Source organism: Mchenga conophoros, linkage group LG9 (assembly GCF_057382185.1).
Source record: "Mchenga conophoros isolate Kocher_MC1m ecotype Shallow Benthic linkage group LG9, M_conophoros_male_GT1.1, whole genome shotgun sequence".
NCBI classification, from domain to species: domain Eukaryota; kingdom Metazoa; phylum Chordata; class Actinopteri; order Cichliformes; family Cichlidae; genus Mchenga; species Mchenga conophoros.
Window position 1 is genome coordinate 21,510,936 of NC_140534.1, and position 25,941 is coordinate 21,536,876.

Sequence of the window (25,941 nt, forward strand, 5' to 3'; positions counted from 1 at the left end):
ACACTTAACTAATTAAACACTTCGCCATGGACGCTGTGTCACTGTGAGGCCTTACATTTAAATGAATAGATAACCCCGCAGCATCACTTACACGAGTATACTTTTTCCTTTTTCATTAAATAATGTATAAGAAACCACATAAGCAAAGACAAAGGAGACAAGAGGAGGGGGAAAGCAAAGAAAATCCCCAAGTTGAAACTACACCCTCCGTCCTTCCCTTCATACTCATTCCTTCATCCGTTCTCTCACGCCTCTCCTTTCCCCGCTGTGGGATGCTTGTGGAGGATAGCGATCATAACCACCAGGTTCAGGCGTTATGGTCGTGGCGTTTATCGGCTCCGGATGTTTCTTGTGTTACCGTGTTTGAGAGCGCCTGCATGGAGACACAGAGGGAAGCTTTGAGAGCGGCTGGAATGGTTTCCTGTGATAAGTGAAAGCTCAGGAGAGGTTTTGATTGTGTGTGTGTGCGTGTGTGTGTTTTCTTTCTGGTTAAACTTCCTCCATGGACTCTGACTGACATGGAATAACCTGCAGAGGATCGAGGGCAGAGAATCCAATCTAGTTTGGCTTTGGTAAACTGATAAACAGACTCAAACATCTGACATGAGTTTTTAGAGATATGCACAGTTTTTCATTGTCTACTCTAAAAAATGAAATGGCAACTCACAAACTCAGCTGTTTAAATCTTAAAAGTAAAATACAATTAATTATAATTATATGTTTAAAAAAAAAAAGCCAACGCAGGTAGTCCCATTGCTTTAAGAGGACATGATTAAGTTCAGCTTAAACACAAACGAAGATTATGCAGAAGGTCATGTTCAATTGAAAATGTTTAAATTCACCTTATGTCATTCTTTTTTAAATATCCTTTTCTAAACCTGAATATCAGGTTTAAATATTAAACGCTTAAATCAGACACATAACTAAAATGGTAAATAGACCGATTCTTAAATAGCGTTTTTCTGCTCTACCTTAATTCCATCTATGCAACTTTTTTCTATGCCTAACTACTGCATCTCTAACATTCACACAAAACCACCAACCACTATCCTTCCCATTAGTAGATGACCTGCTCTACCTTCTGAGCTACACCTGAATCCCTTCAAACTAGCACAACTGGCAAGAACCTGCAACACAAGCGTTACGTGTTTCAAATAACCGAAAAGGTTGTCTGCCTAGGGGAAATTACAGTGAGGCTCTTAGCTATAGCTTACTCCAACACTTCAAGTCATTTACGGTCGTACTACCATTCTGCTACCTTAAATACAAAAACAATGCCTGACGGTTCTTGTTTATTATACCAATAAATACTACGCTTACAGCAATGCTGCTTAATGCTTTCTCATTGATATCGCATCAAAATCCTACCAACAGTAACATGACCAGGGGCTTTTATTGACACCATGTGAATTAAGCTAGCAGTAACTCATTTTTAAACTCAATCAAAGTATACAAAGAAACACATAAAAACTAATAAACTACTTCTTCATCATCTCCAGCTGCAAAAGGTTGATATAAAAAAATCGCTTTTCCCCAAAAAGAGTCTGAATTTGAGGATGGCAGGTCTGCCAGGTCCAGGCCTAGTTTTCTGAAAGTGAGGTGGTTATGTTAATCTGAATCTGGAGTATTTTTTAGCCTTAACATCTCATACTATTACTTTAATACTAAGAAATCTGCCTATTTTTAGTATAAAAAACTAATAAGTTATTGTAATGTCACCATAAAACAAAATAGATGTAATGTAAACAACATCAGCCCATTTTGAGCTTAAGTGGACTAACCTGGTCAAACTGGTGACTATAACCTTAAGTGGCTTAAGGACAATAATGCATCTCAGTTTTTCTACGTTACAAAGAAACTAAACTTAAGGAAATGGAGCCATAACACTGCAGATGAAGTGCTAACAGCTCATCATCATCCCTGTGCCTGCACCGTTTGTCTCCAGCTTGCTCACACAGACCAAACACATGCACATTATGGTGACTGGCCATAGGTGTGGATGTGGGCCTGAATGCTTGCATGATTTATGCTGTAATAGTTTGTCACCTCACTTCACAGATATTACATAAATCCAAACCTAAATTCTCAGGTAAGCACTTTAGATGTGGTATAAATATGGGTTCTTTTGTGCATCTGTCTTTGTATAAATGTTGGTTTCTTGGGGTATCATCTCTGCAATATAATGGCTAATATCTGCCTTTAGATCCTGAATTGTGTTTACTAGTATCTATTATCTGTGAGCAAACATCAAGCAGAATTTATAGAGGTCACCTTAAGCCAGGAAATACACTGCAACAGCACAGAAGTTGTACTCCTTTAGAAAAAAATCACAAAGTTCTCCCCAATAAAACAACAAATAAAAGATATCACAACAGTGTAAAGCAAAATGCTACTTAAACAACAATTTAATTAAACGCTTGTCTATAAAAAATGTCTTCAGCTGCTTTTTACAAGAGTCACTGGTGTCTTTACAGTGTGGAGACCGTGGAAGAGATGTCCACAAGCCCAATCCCCACGCGTTTTAAAGGTACGACCTTAGACGGTGTTACCTGATCTTAAAAATCTTAATAGCTTAATAAATATAGCAACAAAAACCAAAAACCCAAAAAATAGAATAGCAAACATTAGATGGCATTAAGTGGCTCTCTATAAAACAGTGTGACGCGTAGTGGACAGTACAGTAAGGAATCATAATGTGTGTTCACATGTTGTGAGAGTGCAGGGCTGACATACAAGATGACTCTGTGTCGCATTATAGAGTTACTGCATGAGGTATGAAAGCTTTCCTCTATCTGTCCTCGTATCTGTTAGCCAAGGTGCTTTCTGGTGACCTGTCCAGTAAGTGGGACAGTGGGTGGTCAGGATTATCCATGATGGATGACAGTTTGTTCAGTAACCTCATCTCCAAAAGTGCCCGTTGTGCAGCCAGTCACAGAGCCAGCCTCCCTGATGAATTTATTCAGTCCAATGCTGCCCTCCCAGAAATTTCTCATATTTTCATATGATTTCTCTTTTATGTACTCAGAGTGAAAAAAAATATGCTTCTTCAATTCTTCCAGTGGCCAGGTTATTTATTTATTCATCTATCTGGTTATATTTGATCTATTGTATCAGAGTTAGCATAAAGCTAATTTGCACCTACAGTCCCTTGGGAGGTTACATGCAAAAGATCACAAAAATAACGCACGGAAAGTCAATGATAGAACAACCGCACGGCCATAAGCCTCGAACAACAAAAAACAGCCATCGATGTTTACGAGTCTGTGAGTCTTTGAGCAAATATTTCAGTCTGTTTTTAAAGCTGGGGAGCCCTGGGTCTATTAGATATACAGTCTAGTATAAGTGGAGGTGTCTGCGGCTCAGGTGCTAGCCACAGACGCCTCATTTACTCTAACTGTTGAATTAATCGTGAGAACTGGTCTCCTTCTTGTGACCCACATCCTGCTCTTCTGGGCTTACCTCATTTCTGATCTGCTCACTCTCACGTGCAGCGCGTTCAGCAGAGGCGGGGATGTTGACATCTGTGTGGAGTTTAAGCTTTGATGGAAACTTGGAGCATTTCCTTTAGTATAAACCTTTACCTGGACTTCACTTCACTTGCCTACATTTTACAGTTTTGGTTACATGATTCATGCTGAAAATCAATAAAAAAATTTAATACAGCTAGCTCAGTTCAAAACGCTGGCACAGTAAATGGTCGTAAAGTTAATGAATGCAATTTGTTCATTATCCATCCATCCATCTTCTTCCATTTATCCAGTTTGGGATCACACAGACCGGAGCCTATTCCGGGCAGGTCATCAGTCTACTGCAGAGCTAACACAGAAAGCTACTCACACCATCGTACAATTTAAGGTCACTTGGTGTGTTTAACATTGGCTGTGAAGACATAGTCTAAAATGTCCACAATGTGGATCTAACAGCAGTTCTGTTCTCTCTTTTATATCGGATCTTGGGGTTGTGTGACGTAGTATAATACAGAAAAGTCATCGTCACTTTGCAGGAAACCAAAAATCCTGTATTCTACACTAAGGAAAATCCACAGATGTGAAACACCGATGGAGTCTGATCGGCGCGACGCATAAAACTGCACTAAGAGATTTAAAAAGAGACGGGCTGACACAAATAACTGGAGAAACCCAACAGCAGACGCGCTGATAAATCCAGCATGTGTTTCTCTTCTCGTGCAGCCGGGATGCCATTCAGCAGGATGATTCGGAACGAGGCGGGAAATCGATATCCGTTCAGCTTAGCTGGCGAGAGCAGGTTGCCAGCCAAGCAGTCAACAATGAGTTGACAGCAGATGTGTCAGACAGCTAGAGAGCTAATTGTGTCATCAATTATTAACAGTGACAGCGGATGGTTATTGACGTAGCTTGCGAGAGCTAAACCACAGTGTTTTTGTGGCTTAGTCGTTGTTTCTTTCTTTTGCACTGGAAAAAATGACGACCCAAACTCCTGTGCAGGTTCAGGTTACTTTATTTGTAACCTGAAGGTGGATTTGCTGTGCAGGTAGGTGAGCCATCCTTCCTCACATGGACATTTTCAAACAAACCCAGACAACAGATGAATACAAAGTAATCGAGAAGCAAATAAATAATAGATAAATCATACCACCATGTAGGATGGCAGTGTGTTTATCTGAGGGATTTTTATACATCCTGGTTCTGCTGAAGGTTTCTTCCTGTTAAAAGGGAGTTTTTCCTTCCCACTGTCGCCAAAGTGCTTGTTCGTAGGGGGACATGTGAATGCTGGGGTTTTCTCTGTGTTATTGTACAGCCTTTACCTTACAATAAAGCACCTTGAGGTGACTGTTGTTGGGATTTGGTGTTATCTAATTAAAATAGTGCTGTCAGCATTAATCTCGATTAAAATGACGTTAACGCCATAACCGCATTAACGCGGCAAATCTCCATTAGCGTTGATGCTAATGGAGGCATCGCAGTGGTTTCACTAGAAACTTATTGGCTCCCACCAGAGTTTAAATATCTGCGACTCTCAACCTTTTGGTTTTAGAACTGAGGAAGCCTCTTGGGGTGAGGCAACTTCACGAAACTTAAAGAAGTCCAGTTGCTTTCTTTCCAAGCACCTTAGACTCCTGCTAAATGATCTAAAATCAAAACTGATGCCAGCGTTCTTTAATTATAGTGAGTGAAACACTAGTGAGCATTCATGACCGCTCACTCTCTTGTCTGACGAACAAGACTGGCGCAATCAGATGGCGCCCGAAACCGGATTGTGCAAGTTGCACCTCAGTAACATTCTTGCAAATCATTGCAGCAGCTTTAGCTTTCTTGTGTGATAGGTTTTATAAAAGCATGACATTTTCTACAGCTATAAAGGTCTGAATAATGCAAGCTTCCCTGCTCTTTGCACTTTATGGCTTTTTTTTTTTTTTACCTCTAGGCAAGGTGGATGCAGCATACATGACAATGGGTCATTTCTCCATTTCAGTGAGTGCGCAACCTTTAGTGACAACTGGGTCTGCTAGCTTGACAAAATTCCTCATATGGAGCTTTAAATTCTTCTCTGGAAGGAGGTGAAGTTGTTGTTCATGTGGCTGGTGAATAAAGGTGTGATAAAGATCCCAGCTATCACATTTTGCTTGTTCGGTTTAGTTTTCACACACACACAAAAGTCAGAATGTGATGAATTGCAAGAAAGATTAAAGGCATGTAAACACAGGGGAGGAGGAAGAGAGAGGTGAGTGATGAACCTTTATTTGACACTGTTTAGCCATTTCTCAGTTATCTTTGTCAAACATGTAGTTCCCCTCTGTGTATTTCAATACATGACTAACATGCAGTGACGTTAATGACCGCTGTACATTCAACAGCAGCTGATTTTTTTCCATACTAAATTTAGATATTTTGGTGAAGTTGGATGAAGCTCAGGTTTCCATTGCCTTGCTTAGACTTTATCGTAGATTTGAAGCTACATTTTTCATGCTGTATACAGTACTGTGTAAAAGTCTTGAGCCACCCCTCTAAACCTCATTTATATTTTGCTGCTGTGAAGCTGGACTTTCTTGTTTGTTTTTTAAAGGTTGTTGTGAGAAATAGTTCTCTGGGCCTTCTTTTTCTTTGGACATTGGCTTCTTTTTCACTCATTTTCAGTCCAGTCCTTGTACCGGACATTTTCTGAGGAATGTTTTTCTTGTTTCAAAGTTTCAAACTGAATCTTTAGGCACTAAAAGAATTTCCTCACCAGCAAGGTGGTTCCCAAAAAGCTATTAGCTGAAAAACTATTTTAAAAAAACAACAACAACAGCTTGTGCTCATGTGTCTTTAAGTTTTAACAAAAGAGAGCAACACCAGTCTGTGTAACTTTTAATAAAGAGTAACAAGCACAGAGTCATTTACAGAGACCTGCCACAGTTACAGAATCACAATCAGAACATCACATGCACAAGATAGCTCATGTAGTTAAGGATATCTTGTATTAAAAGATTATATGGAGACAAAATACGATACTATGGATCTTTCCATTCAGCCAGGTCAGCATTAACACAGACAAAGGGACAATTTTACATGAAAAATTTGTCAAAATTGATGGAAATATGAAAGCAGAAAAGTATAATCAAGACAAGAAAGCTTATCTAAGCGAGTTCAAGCTGTGTTGAATAATATAGGTGGCCATAGCGAATTGCTGCACCCATTTCATATTTTCCTAGCAAATACCAAGGTACAGTAAGGTAGTTTAAACCCAATTACAGAGAGTTTAGCGAATTCAAAATAAGTTATAAAGACTAAAATAAAAGATAATAATAATAAATAATAAAAGTTATTAAACTAATATATGCAAAACAATAAAATAAGTTGAGTTTGGGACCAAGACTTAAACTATTTCAGTCAGGTCAGTGTTCAGAACTGTTCGTCTGCTCCAAATGTGGCCACTAGAGGGCGAACTTTAACTTTACCATCCATCCGTCCATTCATTTACTCCTCTTCCTAACTGATCTAAGCTCATTGGGAGGTTAAAACCCAGACACATCGATTCAATGCACCACAACTAAATTCGTTCCTGTAAATATACATTAAAATTCATCTTAGGTGACTTTGATTTGGTTTGATAGCAAAGAAATATAAGGTTTATGTGTGAAAAGAGCCCATAAAAGTGTATTAGTCACTTGTGCTTTGAGCGTCTCTAAACTGCAGCATCGTACTGCACAAAATCTCAAAAACCAATGAGTGTTAAGTATGGAAAATGCATTTCTTTTAATTCTTGCATAGTTCTATTATGTTTACAGTGCACCCATAATTTTACATTTATTTATTTTCCTTTGCACTTCCCATGCCTGCCTTTTTTAAACATGACTATGTACTTTGTTGCACTGTGTGTGGGTGTAAAGCTTTTTTATAATGTTTGTTTTGAAAAGTGCTATATAAATACATTTTATCACCCTTATATGTACCCAGGAGCTACCAAGTAACAGAATTAATGTCGCAGGAGGTACATAAATGTCAAAGGACTGTCTTCATGTCTATATCAGAGATCACATCAAAAGTCACCAAATTGTTCAGCAACAAACCACAGCCTGAACTAAATGAAACCAGGTCCAGTATTTTCATACACAGTAATGTGCAAAAGTCTCGAGTCACCCATTATTTATTTATAGTTCATTTTTCAGTGAGCCAGACTTTTAGTTCTCCAGCTTTCTGAAGATCCTTCAAAGGTTTTCTTTGGACAATGGTTGCTTTTTCACTCATTTTCAGCCCTTGTACTCGGCCAGTTTCACAGGAGTGTTTTTCTTGTTTGTAAAACCACTGCACACAGACCTCTGAATCATTCAAGCATAAAAAGAACCACCTAACTCAAGAGATGAACCAGTATTGTGTCAACACATAACAGGCAACTTAGGAAAGAACCTATTTATTGTGTATGTATGCATTGTCTCTTTAGGCACTTTGTTACTAACAGCCTGTCACGAAACACACAGTTTCTTCCATTTTCTTTAGTTGAATATATGGAAAAAAGAAAAGAAAACACAGTTTGACATGTTCTGCACCAACATGGTGATTCCCAAAAAGATACAGTATAAGTAAAAACTTAGCATATATCAGCATGTAGTGCAGTAAGTCCTTAAAAGGTTTGAGGAAACTAAACAAATGGAGGACAAGTGAAAAGGTGGCAGGCCTAATGAAAGTCAGTATATGAAAGGTATGTCTTTTAGAAATTGTTATCTGGCCCTTTATTTGATTATTCTACTGTTCAACAAAGCCTCATCACAAATGATCTCAATGGAAGAGCAATGACTCAGATAAAGTAAAAGAGGTCAAATGGTGAGTGTCTACGGCCATCTGTAAAACACAGTGGAGGCTCTGTCATGGTTTGGAGATCTGATCCAACACCAAGAATTATGAAAGCAAGAAAGTACCATCAGATTTTGAGCCACCATGCAAAACCATCTGGCAAACAGGCCTGGTTGCAGCATTCACAAAGTAACACTCAAACACATTCTCAGACTTACCTGGTGACCACTCTGTCCTTTGTTACCCCACCCACTTAATGAGTCAGAGTACAAAGTTGGGAATACATTTCTTTACTGTTTTATCAAATAAAAACCCACAGAGTTGTTTTATCATCATGAAGAATCACGTGGACACAACTGGACGTAATGACAATCCAAATACAAAGTGCACTTGCAGATATGAGCAAACATCTGACTCTAGTTACAGCTGCATGGGAATGGCATGTCTGCTTGTAAATGGCTGTGTCAACTCTTAGAACCACCGCAGAGCCTCCCTCAGGCACCAATCAAAGGCACAAACAACTTTTGTGTTCTTTGACTGAGGATTACTCAGGCAGGGCTGCAGTCACGAGTCTTGACATTACAGGTTAAACAAAGTAAGCAAGAAAACTGAGGAATTTAAAAAGACAATGAGAGCAAGTCTAATTAACTATGATTGAAAACCTTAAACCAAAGCCAGTAAAGTGACCTCAAGGTTTGGTTCTGTTTCCATGCGGAAAAAAAAGCATCACATCGCACAGCCCTGTTCCTTTTAACTGCATATGTCCTGGACTAAAGTGGCAAAAATAGATTTTTTTTTTCTTTGTGTTACAGGTTTTCACAGTTAATTAAAGGACTGATTATAGTGAAGCTGAGTCTGTTAATATAAATACTAAGACACTGTGTTTAAATAAAAAGTAACCAAATTTGACAGCTTAATATGGAGTAATATATTAATATGATAAAATGAAATGTTTCCCCCTTATCAGGAGCCTTTAGTTTTAAAGGGATTGCAGAGACTGTCTGCCCTGTGTTTTTGTCACTGTCATCAATCCGTACATCATAGCACCTCTCACTATTGGATTAGGTTTAAAAAGAAAGATCACATGTGTGTGAACCACCAAAGCCTCCTGAAGAGTCAGCTGAATGGGAAGACCAAGCCCTGTCGGTGATTAGATGCCCTGCTGGGATAATAACCTGACCAAACGAGGAGATAGAAGCCGCTGACATCAAGACAAGGAAGCTCCTGACCATGCATGGAGGGTTTCAGCCCAAGTCCACCTCCCTGAGACTGTAAACTTAGCGGAAGTAAGGTGGCCAAGGATTAGTCAGTGTCAAAACGACCGTCCAGGATGAGACGAACACCCGAACATACTTGAGTACATCACGAAGATGGCCACAACAGACCGCCTGCTTAGAGAATACTTCAGGGAGCAGAAACCTGAGAAAGAAGAGGAACAATGAGAAGAACCATGATGGAAGGACAGGCCCCTGCACGGTATGTACCACTGGTAGATAGAGTAAGTGGCTGGCATCCAGAAATCCAACCAGTGGCTGGACAAAGCTGGACTGAAAAAAGACAGCTCAGAGGTACTAATCATGGCAGCACAGGAACATGCCCCGAGCACAAGATCAATAGAGGCTGAGGCCTATCACACAATTCAATTCAATTTTATTTATATGGCGCCAAATCACAACAACAGTCGCCTCAAGGCGCTTTATATTGTAAGGTGCACCCTACAATAATACACACAGAGAAAAACCCAACAATCATGTGACACCCCATGAGCAAGTACTTTGGCGACAGTGGGAAGGAAAAACTCCCTTTTAACAGGAAGAAACCTCCGGCAGAACCAGGCTCAGGGAGGGGCGGGGCCATCTGCTGCGACCGGTTGGGGCGACAGAAGGAAGACAGGATAAAGACATGCTGTGGAAGAGAGACAGAGGTTAATAACAGATATGATTCAATGCAGAGAGGTCTATTAACACATAGTGAGTGAGAAAGGTGACTGGAAAGGAAAAACTCAATGCATCATGGGAATCCCCCGGCAGCCTACATCTATTGCAGCATAACAAAGGGAGGATTCAGGGTCACCTGGTCCAGCCCTAACTATATGCTTTAGCAAAAAGGAATTTTTTAAGCCTAATCTTAAAAGTACAGATAGTGTCTGTCTCCTAAATCCAAACTGGAAGATGGTTCCACTGAAAACTGAAGGCTCTCCCTCCCATTCTACTTTTAAATACTCTAGGAACAACAAGTAGGCTTGCAGTGTGAGAGCAAGGTGCTCTAATAGGGTGATATGGTACTACAAGGTCATTATGATAAGATGGGGCCTGATTATTTAAGACCTTGTATGTGAGGAGCAGGATTTTGAATTCAATTCTGGATTTAACAGGAAGCCAATGAAGGGAAGCCAAAACAGGAGAAATCTGCTCTCTCTTTCTAGTCCCTGTCAGCACTCTTGCTGCAGCATTTTGGATTAACTGAAGACTTTTCAGGGAGTTTTTAGGACATCCTGATAATAATGAATTGCAATAATCCAGCCTTGAAGTAATAAATGCATGAACTAGTTTTTCAGCATCACTCTGAGACAGGATTTTTCTAATTTTAGAGATGTTGCGCAAATGGAAGAAAGCAGTCCTACACATTTCTTTAATAGCTGCATTGAAGGACATATGCTGGTCAAAAATGACTCCAAGGTTCCTCACAGTGTTACTGGAGGCCAAGGTAATGCCATCCAGAGTAAGAATCTGGTTAGATACCATATTTCTAAGATTTTCAGGGCCGAATACAATAACCTCAGTTTTATCTGAGAGAGAGAGAGAGAGAGAGAGAGAGAGAGAGAGAGAGAGAGTGTGTAAAGGTATTCCTTACACAGAACCATATGCAGTATTTTACTGGATAACAAATATTGATTCATTCATATTTTTATTGCTTTAATCCTGCAGTGAGAGATTATTTTTTATTTAAAACTACAGATAAAATTCATGAAAGTTCATTGTTCAGACTGAGCAGAGAATATATATAGTTTTTGTTGTTATAAAGAAATAATCAGTTAATGACTTTGGTATAGTACGACTGGCATTCGAGACGGGTTCTTCTTCACATTTTCCAGAGCGATCCAGTGGGCTGGATTGGACCATTAGCTGAGTCTATTCTGGTCCCTGAGCCTTAAGTTTCACACCCCTGGTTTAGAGGAATGTTTCCCCTCTTATCAGTTTTGTCACAAATTGCTCATTAACTTGTCTGTAAAATTCTGCTGAACATGATCAAGCTTGGACTCACGTTTGGTAACTAAAGGGTCCACTCTGAAAGTGAGTGTATTATATTGAATTTATATGTGATTATTTGTTTTGAATCATATTTAGACACTACAACAGATCATACAACTAACAAATTGCTAATTAGCTACTAGATAGTGCATTAAATAGAATCAAATGTTGACTACGTTTGCAAACACCATATTCGATTAATATTATCATCCCATATATTACACAGTGAGCCAGTGGCACCCCATGAGAATGCTGTTGGTACACCCCTGTTCATCCAGTTGCACATTAAAATGTCTTTGTCCAGCAGGTGGCAGTGTATGTCTTTGTACGTTTACCCGTTTATGCTGCGTAAACCTAAGTGTCTTCAAAGCAGGTTTAATGTGCAACATAGAAGGATTTATGAGACCAAACTCTCCTCGTGGAGATACACCTGACATGCGTAGGTGTATATGATTGCTTTACTATGTGATTGCCCTCCAGAGTCCAGTTAGATTTACTTTCTTTTACGGTTGTGAACTGATTATTCATCTCTACCGAACCACCCCCTGCTGCTAGCTCTCCTGTGTGTCGCGTGCTCCGCTGTCATAAAAAGCCAGATTTATACTTGGCGGTGACGTCACGGCCGGGATGCCAGGCCCACGTGCGGGCAGCAGTGGGTTCCAGCCTCTGGGAGGGTCGAAAAGCAGCCGGACTGCCCCAGCACAGGCGCAGTGAAATCAAACACGACGCTGTCGGAAACTGATAATCCAGCCGAGCTGCTCCGGATTATCGCGTGTCCTTCTTTTTAAAAAAAATAAAATAAAAAATCCGAATCTCCACCTCGGTTCGTCCCAGTCCCCTCCTTTTTTTGTTTGATGTCACCTCGCGTCTCCCCTCTCCTCTCCACCCCCTTGATGATGACGATTTGCAAGGAAGATGCGCCGGTGTGAGATTTCCATTGACCTTCGGATCCTCTTAGCAGCACCACAACCTCGTGAAGCGCAGCCGCTACCGGAGCGCCCCGGCTCCTCCCGCCGCCGCTGCCCCACTTAACCCCCCCTCCGACGGCAGAAACACAGGTGCTCCGACTGCCTCTCCTCGCCGCTAATCTTCTTCTTTTTCCTCCTCATCGACCGAGGCAGATGCCCCTCGCTCTGTCATCCCGGCTTGTACTATGGTGGAGTTTCCATCTCTCAGCCCTTACTGGCCTCTCATCCGCTTTTTGGTGCCTTTGGCTATCACCAATGTTGCCATCGACCTCGGAGAACAGGTAACGGCTCCGGCTGGCTTGTTTTCAGGTTACGGGAGGGGAGGGGGGTAGGAAGACTCACGGCACCGCAGCTTTGGCTTCGCTAGCGGCGGCTAACGGCCGTTTTATTACTCCGCCGCTGTGACGGGGAGAGTGCTTCGGTGTGTCAACTAGCATCTTTTATTTATTTAGCGTTTTTTTTAAATGGCCCCAGAAAACACCGACCGCTTCCCCGAGCTGACACCAGTCATTTCGAGTCTCGTTTAGTCCCCCTGGTTTGGGGCTTCAACTGCGGCTAGCTTAGCCGTGAGGGGTGTCGTGTATGTGACTGTCGAGACATCCATTAGGTTTATGTACATTATTTAGCAAAAGAGGCGGATCTCTCACCCACACGAAGGGCCTGATGTTTTTTTTCTTCTTCCTTTTTTTATTCTGGAAAAAAACAAACAATGTCGCCATTGCTGCCGTGAAACGCACTGAGCTGTCAGTGTTATTAACAGCACGCCTCTTTCCTGTCATTTATCAGTCAATCGGGGCGATCGTGGCTCAAGAGTTAGGAGTTCGCCTTGTAATCGGAAGGTTGCCGGTTCGAGGGCCTGGTGGCGCCAGTGTCCGGCAGCCTCGCCTCTGTCAGTGCGCCCCAGGGTGGCTGTGGCTACAATGTAGCTTGCCATCACCAGTGTGTGACTGGGTGGATGACTGGATATGTAAAGCGCTTTGGGGTCCTTAGGGACTAGTAAAGCGCTATATAAATACAGGCCATTTACCATTTACCAATCTGATCCACTTGCAGATGATAGAGAACGGATTAAAACGCACCCAACATTTTCCTTTAATTGTCATATTTCCTGTCTGGACATTTCCTGTCCTTTCTTAGCCAAATGAGTGATCTCATGGCTGCTTTTTACCCCAGAGAGCCTGTGCAGATAGTGTGAGAATTAAAAACACACACACGCACATAGAGGCTTGGAGATGTCAGGATTAAGCTTATGTAATGGCTCTGTAAATAGCACAGAGTCCTGCAAAAAGAGAAAGCAGCTGTAGTTGTGTTTTCTCAGGGTGACTGTGTGTGATCGCTTGTAAAGGACAGGCACATATTCCTCTGTGTGTTTTACTTTTTAAAACAATTTTTTTTTTATTGAAGGACTGTTAAGGGCTGTGGTGCTGTCTGGCTAGAGATAAAGTTAGACCAAGTCACGCTCATGCGGGCTGGTCATGCCTCACGTGCTGTCTCACCTCTTCCTCTCCTCTCCCCTCCCTCCCTCCATGCCATATCTTTTCCAGGCCCTCAACAGGGGCATAGCCACAGTCAAAGAGGATGCAGTGGAAATGCTGGCCAGCTACGGTCTGGCCTACTCCCTGATGAAGTTCTTCACCGGCCCAATGAGCGACTTTAAGAATGTGGGCTTGGTGTTTGTCAACAGCAAGCGGGACCGGAGGAAGGCTGTGTTCTGCATGGTGGCGGCCGGGGCCATCGCATTCATCCTGCATATCTTGATAGGTGTGTTTAAGGGTTGTTTGTGAACGCCTGATGACAGTGTTTAAACCGCATCCTAAAAATGCAACGTTTTGGTGTTTGTGTGTCTGTACGCGCCAGACCTAAAGAGTTCATTACTGCAGCTTTCACAAAACAATCGAGCGTGGGAAGAAATCTTCTCATTAACCTCTTCTCACCCACCTGTGGCCCCCTTCCCCTTTTCTCCTGCAGCATACACAGATTTAGGATACTACATTATTAATAAGCTCCACCATGTGGATGAATCTGTGGGGCACAAGACAAGGAAGGCCTTCTTGTACCTGGCTGCGTTCCCTTTGTTGGATGCAATGGTAAGCATTGGTTTAAACGTACCAGGCGGGTTTTAATCAACTCTGTTTTGTTTTCTACAACACACCAATATACGATCAGGCTGCGATCAGAAAAATGGGCAAAATGCCGCTTTGCGTCTCGAGCTGACCTCTCTTTATTGTTTGAAGGCATGGATTCATGCAGGGATCCTTCTGAAGCACAAGTACAGCGTTATCGTCGGCTCTGCATCCATCTCTGACGTGGTGGCTCAGGTGACGAGACACACCCGCGTTCGCTTTCAATCAAACTTTAATTCACCCGTGAGCGTGTTACGTGATCGCTCTCCTCTCCCGCAGATCGTCTTCGTGGCCATTCTCCTGCACAGTAACCTGGAATGTGTGGAGCCCTTACTCATCCCGATACTTTCGCTGTATATGGGTGCTTTGGTTCGTTTCAGCATCGTCGGGCTGGGTTACTACTGCAACATCCACGACAACATCCCGGACTCCAGCGGGCTTGACGTGGGGGTATGTGCTGACTTTTTTTTTTTTTTTTTTTTGCATGTTTCGTAATAATAAAACTAGTCTCAAGCACGTCTCCTCTCTCTGTCCCTGCAGGGCGACGCCACCATCAAAAAGATGCTGAGTTTCTGGTGGCCTCTCGCCCTCATCCTGGCCACTCAGCGCATCAGTCGACCCATCGTCAACCTCTTTGTGTCTCGTGACCTCAAGGGCACCAGTGATGCCACAGAGGTGAGCGTATCACTTGTGTTTATTGTATTTCTTTTAATTACGAACTTGCTGCAAACTGCTTCATATGCTATTCTATGCTAATTGTTGCGATGCTTTCACAGGATCGTAAAGAGAGACTTTCGCAGTCTAATCCCCCCCCCCCTCAAGTTACTGCAGATGTAAAGCTAACAAACTCCCTCTGGAGCTTTCTGGCTTACAGAGATCCCCAACTACTAGAGACAATACAAAGCTGTTTACCAGAATGAACTGGAAATCATTGACAACACTGGCTGCCAGTGGTTTGGGTGATTCACCATGTACATGTGAAACTGAGGGCTTCATAACACTGAGTGAAAACATTCCTCCATGGCTGTACTGTTCGCTGCCCATTGTTGTTCGGGACACAATAACAAGCTCAAGGCCGGTCGCAAACTTTTTCAAAACCCGAACGCTGCTGGGAAAGTGAGAGACGCATGTGCTCCTCTCGCGTCGGCTATTGTTAGGCCTCTATCATTAATTTAGCCGCTTGTGTGGCGCGGGTGGTATTTTCAGCACTAGCGCCGATGTGCTGATGACTTCTAGCTGTCGTGTCTTTGTCATTCCAGGCCGTTGCTGTGCTCACAGCCACATACCCGGTAGGCCACATGCCCTACGGTTGGCTGACTGAACTGAGAGCAGTATACCCAGCCTTTGACAAGGTATTCTCAGACTGTCCCTGCTAGTGTTTACAGTAGAAATAAGTCTGCTTTTTGTCTAGAACACTAATGAGCTTCTCTCACTTGTAGAATAATCCCAGCAACAAGCTGAACGCTGGCAGCCTTGTCACCAAGTCGCATATTAAGAAGTTTACATTCTGCTGTCTGGCGCTGTCACTCACGGTAAGATCTTTCTTTCTTTTTTTTATGCGGGGGGCACAGTGCAGAGTCTTGAGCCACCCCTCACTTCATCGTAATTTGCTTCCAAGGAGCCAGACTTGTAATTTTGCCAGAAGGTTTTTTGTTTGTTTTTTTTGGACATTGGCTGCAATTTTTTTATTTTTTTAAAAAAAATCATTTTCAGTCCAGTCCTTGTACCTGACCATTTTCACAGGAATGTTAAGCCACTTGACACTTAGCTATAAATCAGTCAAGCAGGAAAAGGCACCAAACTCCACAAACTTGTTGTGTCTAGACATAACAGACCGCTTGGCAAACAACCAATGCTAGATTTTGTTACTAGCAGCTTTTCACGAAACATCATTTATTCCGGTGCTTTAACTTAAATATATGAAAAATGGCAAAGATGACACAGTAAGACAGAATTTTTTTTTTCCACCAACAGGAAGGTTTACAAAGAGCTATAAGCTGAAAGCTCTGCATGTGTTGGTGTGTTGTGCCAAAATTTGAGAAAATTGGACACATGAAGGACAAAGGAAGTGTCGTCTAATGTGGGGAAAAAAGTCTAGTAAAGACCTGACACAACTTTTGTGTCAGGTTGCTGTAATTAGCCCCACTATTACTTAAACGTGTTGCCTCACATTTCTAACTGATAGCTTGTATTGAGTTCTAGTGTGTGAGGTGCTGTTTGCTGATCTGACATCTGACAAAAAAAGCTCCTAGCCCAAGCCAGGTATTCCTGTTTCACACATGGAAAACATGCAAATCTGTTTGGCAGCATTTCCTGATGTTTGTCTTTCAAAGACTAATCTTGAATGTGAGAGTGCAAACATCACTAACCTTTGTGTTTTTGTTTTTTTGGCAGCCGCCTGCCTTGTTTGCCTACTTTTAATCTTGCCTCAGGTTAAAGATGCTGTCAGTCAGACCAACATGACCAACAAAACTGGTTCAGTGTTCTGCACAAACATGTTCAACATGGCTTTTGCATGTCTCTAACCCTGTTTGCTCTGTACTAAGGTTCTAAGTGATCGACTTTTTAATGACTCATATGTACTCTTCCTTCGCTGTGCCGTCTTGGTTTCAGGTTGCAGGGAGACACATTAGGGTGGAATTTGTGAGCAGGCTAAGGGCCTATATTTATTTATTTTTTTGTCCCAGTCCCACCCAAGTTTTAAGAGCATCACAAAATGGGCATTCACATAAAACATGTCATTTAACACATTTCAAAAGCCCCTTGCAGGTATGCTTTTCTGCTAAATAATGAGTGCTCCTGCGTCATTATGCACGCTGCTGCGCACTGTTTTTGTTTCTCTGCTAAATGTTTGGACAGTTATGCCTTTAAATCGGCAAAAACGCTCTTCCTGATCATATTCGCCTTCTGTTCGGTATTAATGCGACGAGTGAGAATGAGCTTTTTCTTCAGTTAGCTGTCCTAACAGCTTGAATAAGAAAAACAGGAAGTTTGTGGCAAAGGTTGGGTCTTTTTTAAGGAGGAGAAAGAGGAGGAGAAGAATGGCACACCAGATGTGGAATCCCAGAGCTGTAAACCTCTATGTGAGGGTGTGTGTTCGGCAAAGCACCACAGGCAGATAGGTGCTGTGTCGAAAACAAGCCCTCATGCTCTGACTTGTATTAATTACGCATGCAGGAAATGCAGCAGAGTGAAAACAACTGGAGGAGGTAGACGAGGCGTATCTGAGGAGGGGAGTGACTAACCTTACGTAACGGATAATTAAATCTTATGCAAACAGACCTTGCTGGGGTGTCTCACCTTGTTTAGAGTAACCACGGTTGAGTCAGGGGAGATTGGCGGCTTCGCTCGGGCCAGATAAATTGCTCGCCTCAAAATTTTTTAGCTAAAGTAATGATAACTGGTGAGGCGACGCCAGGTGAAATCATCAAAAGAAGTAATCCTCACCCAAACTTTGGTTCAGAGGATCAGAAATCTGAAACTTCCTGCGATGTTGAAAATACTGCAGAGTAGGGCTGCCACAAACGATTATTTTGATAGTCGACTAGTCACCGATTATTTTTGCGATTAGTCGACTAATCAGATCATCATCCATTGGACGTACAGCTTATTGCACCAGCAGCATCTGGTCTTATATAACTATCATTAGCTTACAGCTTGAAGTGTTTGTGCTAACTAAAAATAAAGACAAGATGGTAGTTTATTAATTTTTAATGAAATTTGCAGATTGTTTCGGTGAAGTTTAATAAACTCCTTGCTTTCTAAAATATAACAGGACACCGGAGTATATTCTCCAGCGTCTCACACTTCTGATAATCAGCTGTCTGCTTGACAGTTTTAGCTGTGCAAAAACTATACCTTTAATCTCAGCCAAACCGATTCACTCAGGAACAAATAAAATACTGAAAAAAGCCAAACAATAACATTTTTAAGTTATCTAAGTGACTCATATATATTTAACCTGAGTAGCGAAAGACGGCGGTGGGTTTGAAAACGATTTGCCGGGAGTCCGGTGTTCTCACGGCTCTAGTTAGCCTTGCCCCCGCCTAGCTAACGAGCTAGTGGGTAACAGACGTCTCCGAAAACGTCGGAGCGCTTTTGAAAATATGTGGTGTCTTGATAAACTGAGCAGATATTTGAGGTTTACACAGCTACATTCTCGCCTGAAAATATGTTAAACATTTATTTTGTGACCCAGAAAGAATAATAAGAGTAAAGTTAAAACTAACTAGCTGCCGCCATTGTTGACAACTGCGCTGGGCTGCGCTATGAATTCTGGGACACAGCTTCTTCTTCTTCGGGGTTTAACGGCAGCTGGCATCCTTGGACATGCAGTGCTGCCATCTTCTGTTTCAGTCCGTTATTACACTCTTAAATCCTACTACTCATTCCTGCGTCCTTTGTGATCTTACAAAGCTTCAAACGATGCGTCGACTATTAAATTAGTCGTCGACGATTTTAATAGTCGACATAATCGTGACTAGTCGACTAATCGTGGCAGCCCTACTGCAGAGCATTGTGTCTTACTATGTCTCCAACCCAAACGACCATTAATCAAAGAAAAGCACCATGATGGTGAGCCACAGGCTTAAAGTGATGCATAGATAAACAGTGATTTAAATAAAGTGGTCTGGTTGCAGTGATGGTGGGATTAGTCGTCATTCATTTTCAGATTAGCCTGCATGAGAAAGACCTGAGTGGGAGAATCTGGGTAGGTGGGTGCTGAGCTAGTGGCAGGTTTGAGCGATCACAACTGCTGGAACATCAGGTGTTGTTGTTTTTTTACTATTTGAAGTGTTTTTACTGGGCAAGAAAATCAATTCAATCTTGCACTTTTGACAGTTTTTAATTTTTGTGAAGGTGTGTAGGGACAAATATCATGACTGACTCTGAAAGGCTCCATTCAACATGCCAGTGAACAGAAAAGTGACTTTTTACTCGTTCCTTGCCATAAATGAGCTGAGTCAAATGCTGCCGATTGAGAGCAATTATCATCGACCACAGAACCGAACTAAATTATAAAATTGTTGCCTTATAACTTTAATTTAAAAGCCTCCAGACTGAGCGCCTTTCGCGTGTAAAAAGTTAGGACTTTATAATCCAGTCGGCAACTTGGGGTATAATTTCACAACATTTACTGTGTAATTCTTCTGAATCTGGAGGTGTAATTTTCAGTGCCTAAAAAGAGTAAACACTAGTTTTGGTAAGAAGAAGTAACAATGAGTACCTTTTTTTATTCACTAAGTTAGAAGGGGGAAAAAAAGAGTCATCCTCCCTCCTTCTTCAGTTTTCACAGCCATCCGCTGCACTGCATGTTTAACATCCTGGCTATGTAGTATTAATAATGTAATATGTAAACTTCTGGTTCCACCACAGAGTGCACCACACAGGACTGGAGTTTAAACCCAGAGTTCGCTGCATCTCTGTGACGGTGGGATTAGTCATCATTCATTTTCAGATTAGATGGCATAAGAGAGACCTGAACGAGAGAATCTGGGTCGATGGGTGCTGAGCTAGAGGCAGGTTTACAGTGCGATGAAAACTAGAGCAGTAACAGGTGGGGGGGGTTTTTCAGCTGGTGTTGCATTTTACATTTATCTGTTGAGACTAGTTTAGAGTGATAAGATGGTGTGTTAGGTCTGTGACAATCTGGCAGCCTGTTCAGAGGGCACCTCATATCAGGACTTCTCATGACCCTGAATTAGATTACAGTTTTCACCTGTTGGTGAACTCTGTGGGGATTGAGCCCTACTGGAGATATTTATTGTGTGTGATTATATCATTCTGCTTTCCATTTGTCAACTGTTTCAAAGTGTGGATCACCGCCTCACCCAGCAAGGCCAAATTTGTGTACGAGGAAGCTGGAATGCCCAGCAGAATTAATAGTCTGTTCTCTACTTATTCAGGTTTCAGAGAGGGCTAGGGTGACAGCATGTGACAGGAAGTAGTTACACAAAGCAGCAGGAAAGCAAGTAGAGGTGAGCGAGGACTCCTGGAAGGTCTGGGTGCTTTGCATAAGGCTGAGAGTAGACTCAGCAAGTGAGGATGATTAAATATGACACCAGGTGATCGAGTGCATTTTATTTACATGCTGGTTGTCAGATGATCAGATCATCAGTGTTTTGTTCCAAGTTGAGACATTTCAGGAATCCTGAAAAACAGCTGGAGGACGGCAAGTACTTGTAGTTGGTAACAAATGGAGAGTGGCTGTTGGTTAGTCAAAACATGAATGCATCTCCGGGAACTCCAGAGGGATGAGCTATGAAGCAAATTTGACAAGGTCAGACTTTTTAGACAAAACATTAAAAAACCCAGTCAGCGATAACTACGGGCGTGATAACCTGTTATCAGCTTTCTCTGTTAACCCAGTCTTCCTGTTTCGGGCTCTGAGCACGCTCACATAAAAGGGGAGGAACTGAGCATAAAAAATCTTTATTTTCTGCATGTGAATTCATTTGACTGTGCAGTGCATTTTTCTGCACTGTGCAGCATCCTTCTGGCGTGACTTGGATTCAGCTCAACCGGTTGCACGTTGCAATCTGCATGACCTTTAAGGCATGCTTTAAGCTGAAAGAATCACTGAACGCACACGACCTGTTCCCAGACCACGGTATGTGTTCAGCATTAGCTGTGATGACCTGCCACATTAAAGAGAGCGCTTGTGTTGTGACACTGAATACTCTAGCTTTAGGCTCAACATACCTCCCTCACTCATTAATCTCTCTTTATAGAAGAGCCCCTCTGATCTAAGTCCAAGTGCGGCGTGCAGAGAAACTGTTTTTACAATTCGAAACAAAGCGATGTATTATTCATGTTCAGATCAGTTTGCTGTCCTGTTTAACACTATTAATGCTCCGCTCGCAGGGTAATTGCTTTGAGATGGCTACAGTAATGTTGCACGTGCTTCGGAAACGCCTTCTAGGAACAATAACGCCGTCCATCATGCGTTCGCTCGCTCGCTTGTTTTGTAGGAGCTTCAAAGGGGCCCGCGTCCGGTCCGAAGCCCTTCGAGATAATGAACTAATGAAATCTAATGAGGCATAGCGGGGGATAAATTAATTTAGTCTTTGTTCGTTTCCTGCACAGCTTTGCTTTGTGGTGTTTTGGAGTCCTCATGTGTCAGAGAAGATCCTGGTTGATGTAATTGGAGTGGAGGATAGTTTCGCTAAGCTGTGCGTGGTCCCACTCAGGATTTTCTCCTTTTTCCCCCTGCCAGGTAAGACGTACCTTTTTTTTTCTCTTTCAGCTTCATTTTTGCTTCCAGCTGTGGTTTGTACTGGTGTTTCGTTCGGACAAGTGAGGCAGTGTTTCTGTTTTCTGTGTGTTTGCAGTGACTGTTCGGGCTCATTTGACTGGATGGCTCATGACCCTGAAAAAGACCTTTGTGCTGGCCCCCAGCTCGGTTCTGCGCATCATTGTCCTCATCACCAGTCTAGTTGTGCTGCCTTATATGGGGTAAGCTGCCACTTCAGAGAGCACTGAGAGGTTCACAGAGGTCAGCGCTGTGAGTCAGGATTACAGTTATGCAATACGTAGCTGCGGTTTCTCACTTTTTACTCCTGACGGGCAAATTCACGTCCGCACCGGTCCATGTTTAGTTCACGGTGTTCAAAACTTGATCTGCTCCTTTTTTGTGTGTGTTTCAGGGTTCACGGGGCCACACTCGGGGTCGGATCCCTCCTCGCTGGTTTCATAGGGGAGTCCACAATGGTTGCTATAGCAGCCTGCTATGTTTATCGACAACAGGTGAGAACACCTGGACTGAGGTCATTCTAAACATGAGTACACACCTCTTTTTGCGTTTTCTTTTTTTTTTTTTTTTTTTTTCGCTCTTTATGGGTCTGTGAACAGACGGCGGCGTGTGCCTCACTAATTATAATTTTCCTGTTTAGTCATTATCCTTCCATCAAAGCACACATGCGAGGAGAAGGCTTGGGCATTTTTATTTATCCCTGTGCATGGGCTTAAAGTGGACCTGCTATGCTTCTCCTAGCTTTCTCTCATTACTGTTGGATTACTGGTGGATGCTCACGTGAAACTTGGCCAAAGTTTGAAATAACATGTTGGTGAACCACAAGCTCAGGCTTCAGACTGATCTCTGTGAGGTCAGTGACAGTGGCCATCCCTCAGGCTTCAGTCTTGCACTCCTAGAGATTAGTTAGCAACCACAGGTTGAATTCCCAGACCAGTTGGCAAGTGGCTTCTGGCAAAGACGGCGCTACACAAAAAAAAATATATCCTCCTTGTCATTGCTTTGGTCACTAAAACACCAGAGTGGCCCGTGGTTTGTTGGGAAGATAGCAACACGTCTGCAAACGCACTGCCCTCCTGTTAAACCGGAGTATTAACAGGATGATGAGTGATTGGTCATAAGAGATCATCGGATTGTTTGGATTTTATCTCTAATTTTGAAAATTGCATTTCCTCAAAATATAAATTTTTTTTTTTTTACTTTAAAGCAACAAATTAAATTGAAACTGTGAAGTCCAATACAAATTGGAAACAAAGTTTGCTTTCAAAATAAAAGTTTACTGGTTGCAGGTCAAGCTCAGCTTTTAATTTGAAGGTGAATGGTTTCACTACCAAAGCAGTCCAAGGAGGTTTTTAGTGCAGAAGCACTCTTTGTGATTTGTGACCTGTCAGGGAATTTTTTTTCCATAGCAACGAAGGTCACCGAGGGTCACGGTTTGTAGGCCTTTGTGACCGAGTCTAATACAGTCACCTCAGGTACAGAACTCCCGGCCACTGTTTAATGTTTCTGTTTACAAGGAGCAGCCAACCAGTAGAAAGCTTGCACAAAGGAGGAGGAGCTAAAACGACAGACAAGTCGAACTAACAGCATGATTATTATGAAGGATTATTTTGAGCTGTAAGTTATGCAAAGCTCCTCTAGCAGAATTCTAGAATTAAAAAAAATATATATCAAGTTGACATCATCATAAAGTGTCACCTTTAATGTTCTGTTTGTTTTTAAAAAAAAATAAAAAATAAAATTGAAAACGGTACAGCTTTAATAAACTTGTACTTGCTATTCTGTGACCACACCTCTCTGATTGTCAGAAATATAACATTCTCTTTGTTTATTTTAGGAAAATGTTAATTTGTAAGGACAGCCGGTTTCAGATGAACAACCTTGTTACTCCCGGCATCCTGTTGAAGCAGCAAGCTGCACAGTGTTCATGTTGTATTAAAAAAAAAAGTATCTGAAAACATGGCGTTTCTTCCATTTTAGGCAAATAAACAATCTCCAGCTTTGCTTTTTATTTTAAAGGAATATTTATCTTTGCGTTTCATGGATGGTGTATCGTATTTTTCTACTCAATATGAATCAGTAGTCAGCCTGGCTTTGCATGAAGACATAAAGGAAAGTTGGTCTTTCCCTGTTTAAAGGAAACTAAATCTGCCTACAAGTAAGGCTAAAGCTCTCTGATTAACACCTTACAGCTCATTAATCCGCACAAAAACACCTAATTGGATAACATAACAGGCTGAGATCATAGCCAGAAGGCCGTGGTGTTTCTTGGCTAAAACGCTGTGCCCTCCTGGTGTTTGAGCCAGGCAGCTTCATGGTGAAATCATTGTGCTCAGCCAAGAAATAATCAGGCACAAACCTGCAAACTGCTTTTTTACACGGTTTTTATCCAGATTAAACAGAGATGTAAGGTGTTAATTAGTGACTTTAGAGGTGCTGCTGGATGGATTTTGTAACCTCTGGACTCACAGTGGCTTCATTTTTACTCATTTGATTCAGCACAGCAACGATTTTGTTTCCATTTCCCCCGTCTGCTTTGTCCACAGAAAAACGAGATGTCCAACGAGCTGGTGGTGGAGGGCGAGAACTCGGCCCCCATGAGCGAGGTGTGCTCCAGGAATCAGATGGATGCCATCGAGGAGCTCCAGGAGGAGGACGAGGAGGAACAGGAGTGAGATCCGAGGGAGTGGAGGAGGAAGGTAAAGCCGAGCTCAATGTGGGACATACGGTGCTGGAGGAGAGAGGGGACCTCCCGAGTATGGTTTTGGTTTCAGAGGTCCCCTCGACAGAACTGAGGTCTTCTTCTTCACCTCGACCACCTCACCATTAATGCGCACACTGTAAAGAAAGCCATGCACCTCCACGTGTTCATCCATCAATGTAAATACCGTTAGCGTCTTCCGATCTTCAGTGCTCATAATCTGCGGGGCGTAATAATCATTTTCATGTGTTGGTAAACAAGGGAAATCGACACGGGAGAGCTCTTCCTCCTCAGCGGCGAGAATGGAAGCGTCTGTCGAGTGGTGGTGGAGTTGCCAAAAGAGTTCTTTATGTTCTTTAATCGACGATTAAGCAGCAAGGCCTTGCTTGGATTCAGATATAGACATACTGTGGGACTTGTTGGGTTGTGCAATCGTATTTTCCATACAACGGTGTACAGATTATTGTTGTTTTATATAGGTAATGCATAGTGTATATTTAATTGCCCAGGGGGGTCAGGAATCCCTCGTTATATATCACTGCGTGTTTCAAAACGAACCAAAATGCCAAAAAAAATAGTCATGATTGTTCTCTTTCCATGCAGTCTGGGAGTCAACTTTTGTTTTGCCCAGCATTTTCCTGGTGGTATTCAGGCTGTCATATGTACTGTATATACTGTAAAGGCATTCTTATTTGGCAAATAAATTGCTTTATTAATAATCTTCATGCTTACCTGGAACTGGCTTTACCTTCTTGTTTCTTTGAGTCTAACAGATACCACTGCAAAATCATGTTTATTTTTCTCCCCCTGAAGTGGATCTGTTATACATTTCTGTCATGTACACAGTGGTGGGTGCTCACAGTATCGATACACTGTACTTATTTGAAGCTTGGGCTATGTACAAGTAATCAATGAAGGTTTAATAACTTCAAAAATTATTTTTTCCTTCTCTTGTGTGTTGCTAAAGTTTAATAAAGGGGGTTTTCATATAAAAGCAACCTTTTTGCTGCTTCCTCGGGAGCAGGGTCGCTCCGCAAGTTTAAATTGACGGTTTTGCACCAGATGCCCCTCCTGATACAAATCCCCTTGGGGTTGTCTTCAGCTGGAATCAAACCAGCAGCCTTTCACTTGTTAAATGTGTAAACAAGTCCATGTTATGTGGTCAGAAAATTTGGTTTTGTAAAATATTCCCACTACTCTGCAAGTTTGGAGGGTTTTAATTAAAAATGCCATTTTGGTTGTGAAATAAATCTTAATCTTGTGTTTATTCCTTCAGGAAAGCCAAACAGACTTTTGTATGGAAGCTCATTTCTGCCACAGAAACACATTTGAACAATAATTCCCAGGAAAGATTTTGATTCAAATATCTATATTTTGAGATAATTGACCTGAAA

At 42.0% G+C, this 25,941-nt stretch overlaps 1 protein-coding gene across 1 annotated transcript; it reads left to right on the forward strand.

Moving 5' to 3' along the window:
* Positions 1-12,189: 12,189 nt before the first annotated feature.
* ankha (ANKH inorganic pyrophosphate transport regulator a) lies at positions 12,190-25,272 on the forward strand. Its single transcript, XM_085286916.1, has 12 exons — positions 12,190-12,752; positions 14,016-14,232; positions 14,440-14,558; positions 14,706-14,789; positions 14,874-15,044; positions 15,135-15,269; positions 15,854-15,946; positions 16,034-16,126; positions 21,681-21,810; positions 21,926-22,049; positions 22,241-22,340; positions 24,393-25,272. Exons 1-12 carry the CDS (start codon positions 12,657-12,659, stop codon positions 24,519-24,521), a joined length of 1,491 nt encoding a protein of 496 aa, XP_085143042.1. The 5' UTR covers positions 12,190-12,656; the 3' UTR covers positions 24,522-25,272.
* Positions 25,273-25,941: the final 669 nt, after the last annotated feature.

Excerpts from the sequence above, each read along its gene's own strand:
- ankha (XM_085286916.1), top strand. The coding sequence starts at position 12,657 with ATGGTGGAGTTTCCATCTCTCAGCCCTTACTGGCCTCTCATCCGCTTT. Across the intron at positions 15,270-15,853 it reads GCACCAGTGATGCCACAGAG|GCCGTTGCTGTGCTCACAGC; the intron begins GTGAGCGTATCA and ends TTGTCATTCCAG. Across the intron at positions 21,811-21,925 it reads CTCCTTTTTCCCCCTGCCAG|TGACTGTTCGGGCTCATTTG; the intron begins GTAAGACGTACC and ends GTGTGTTTGCAG.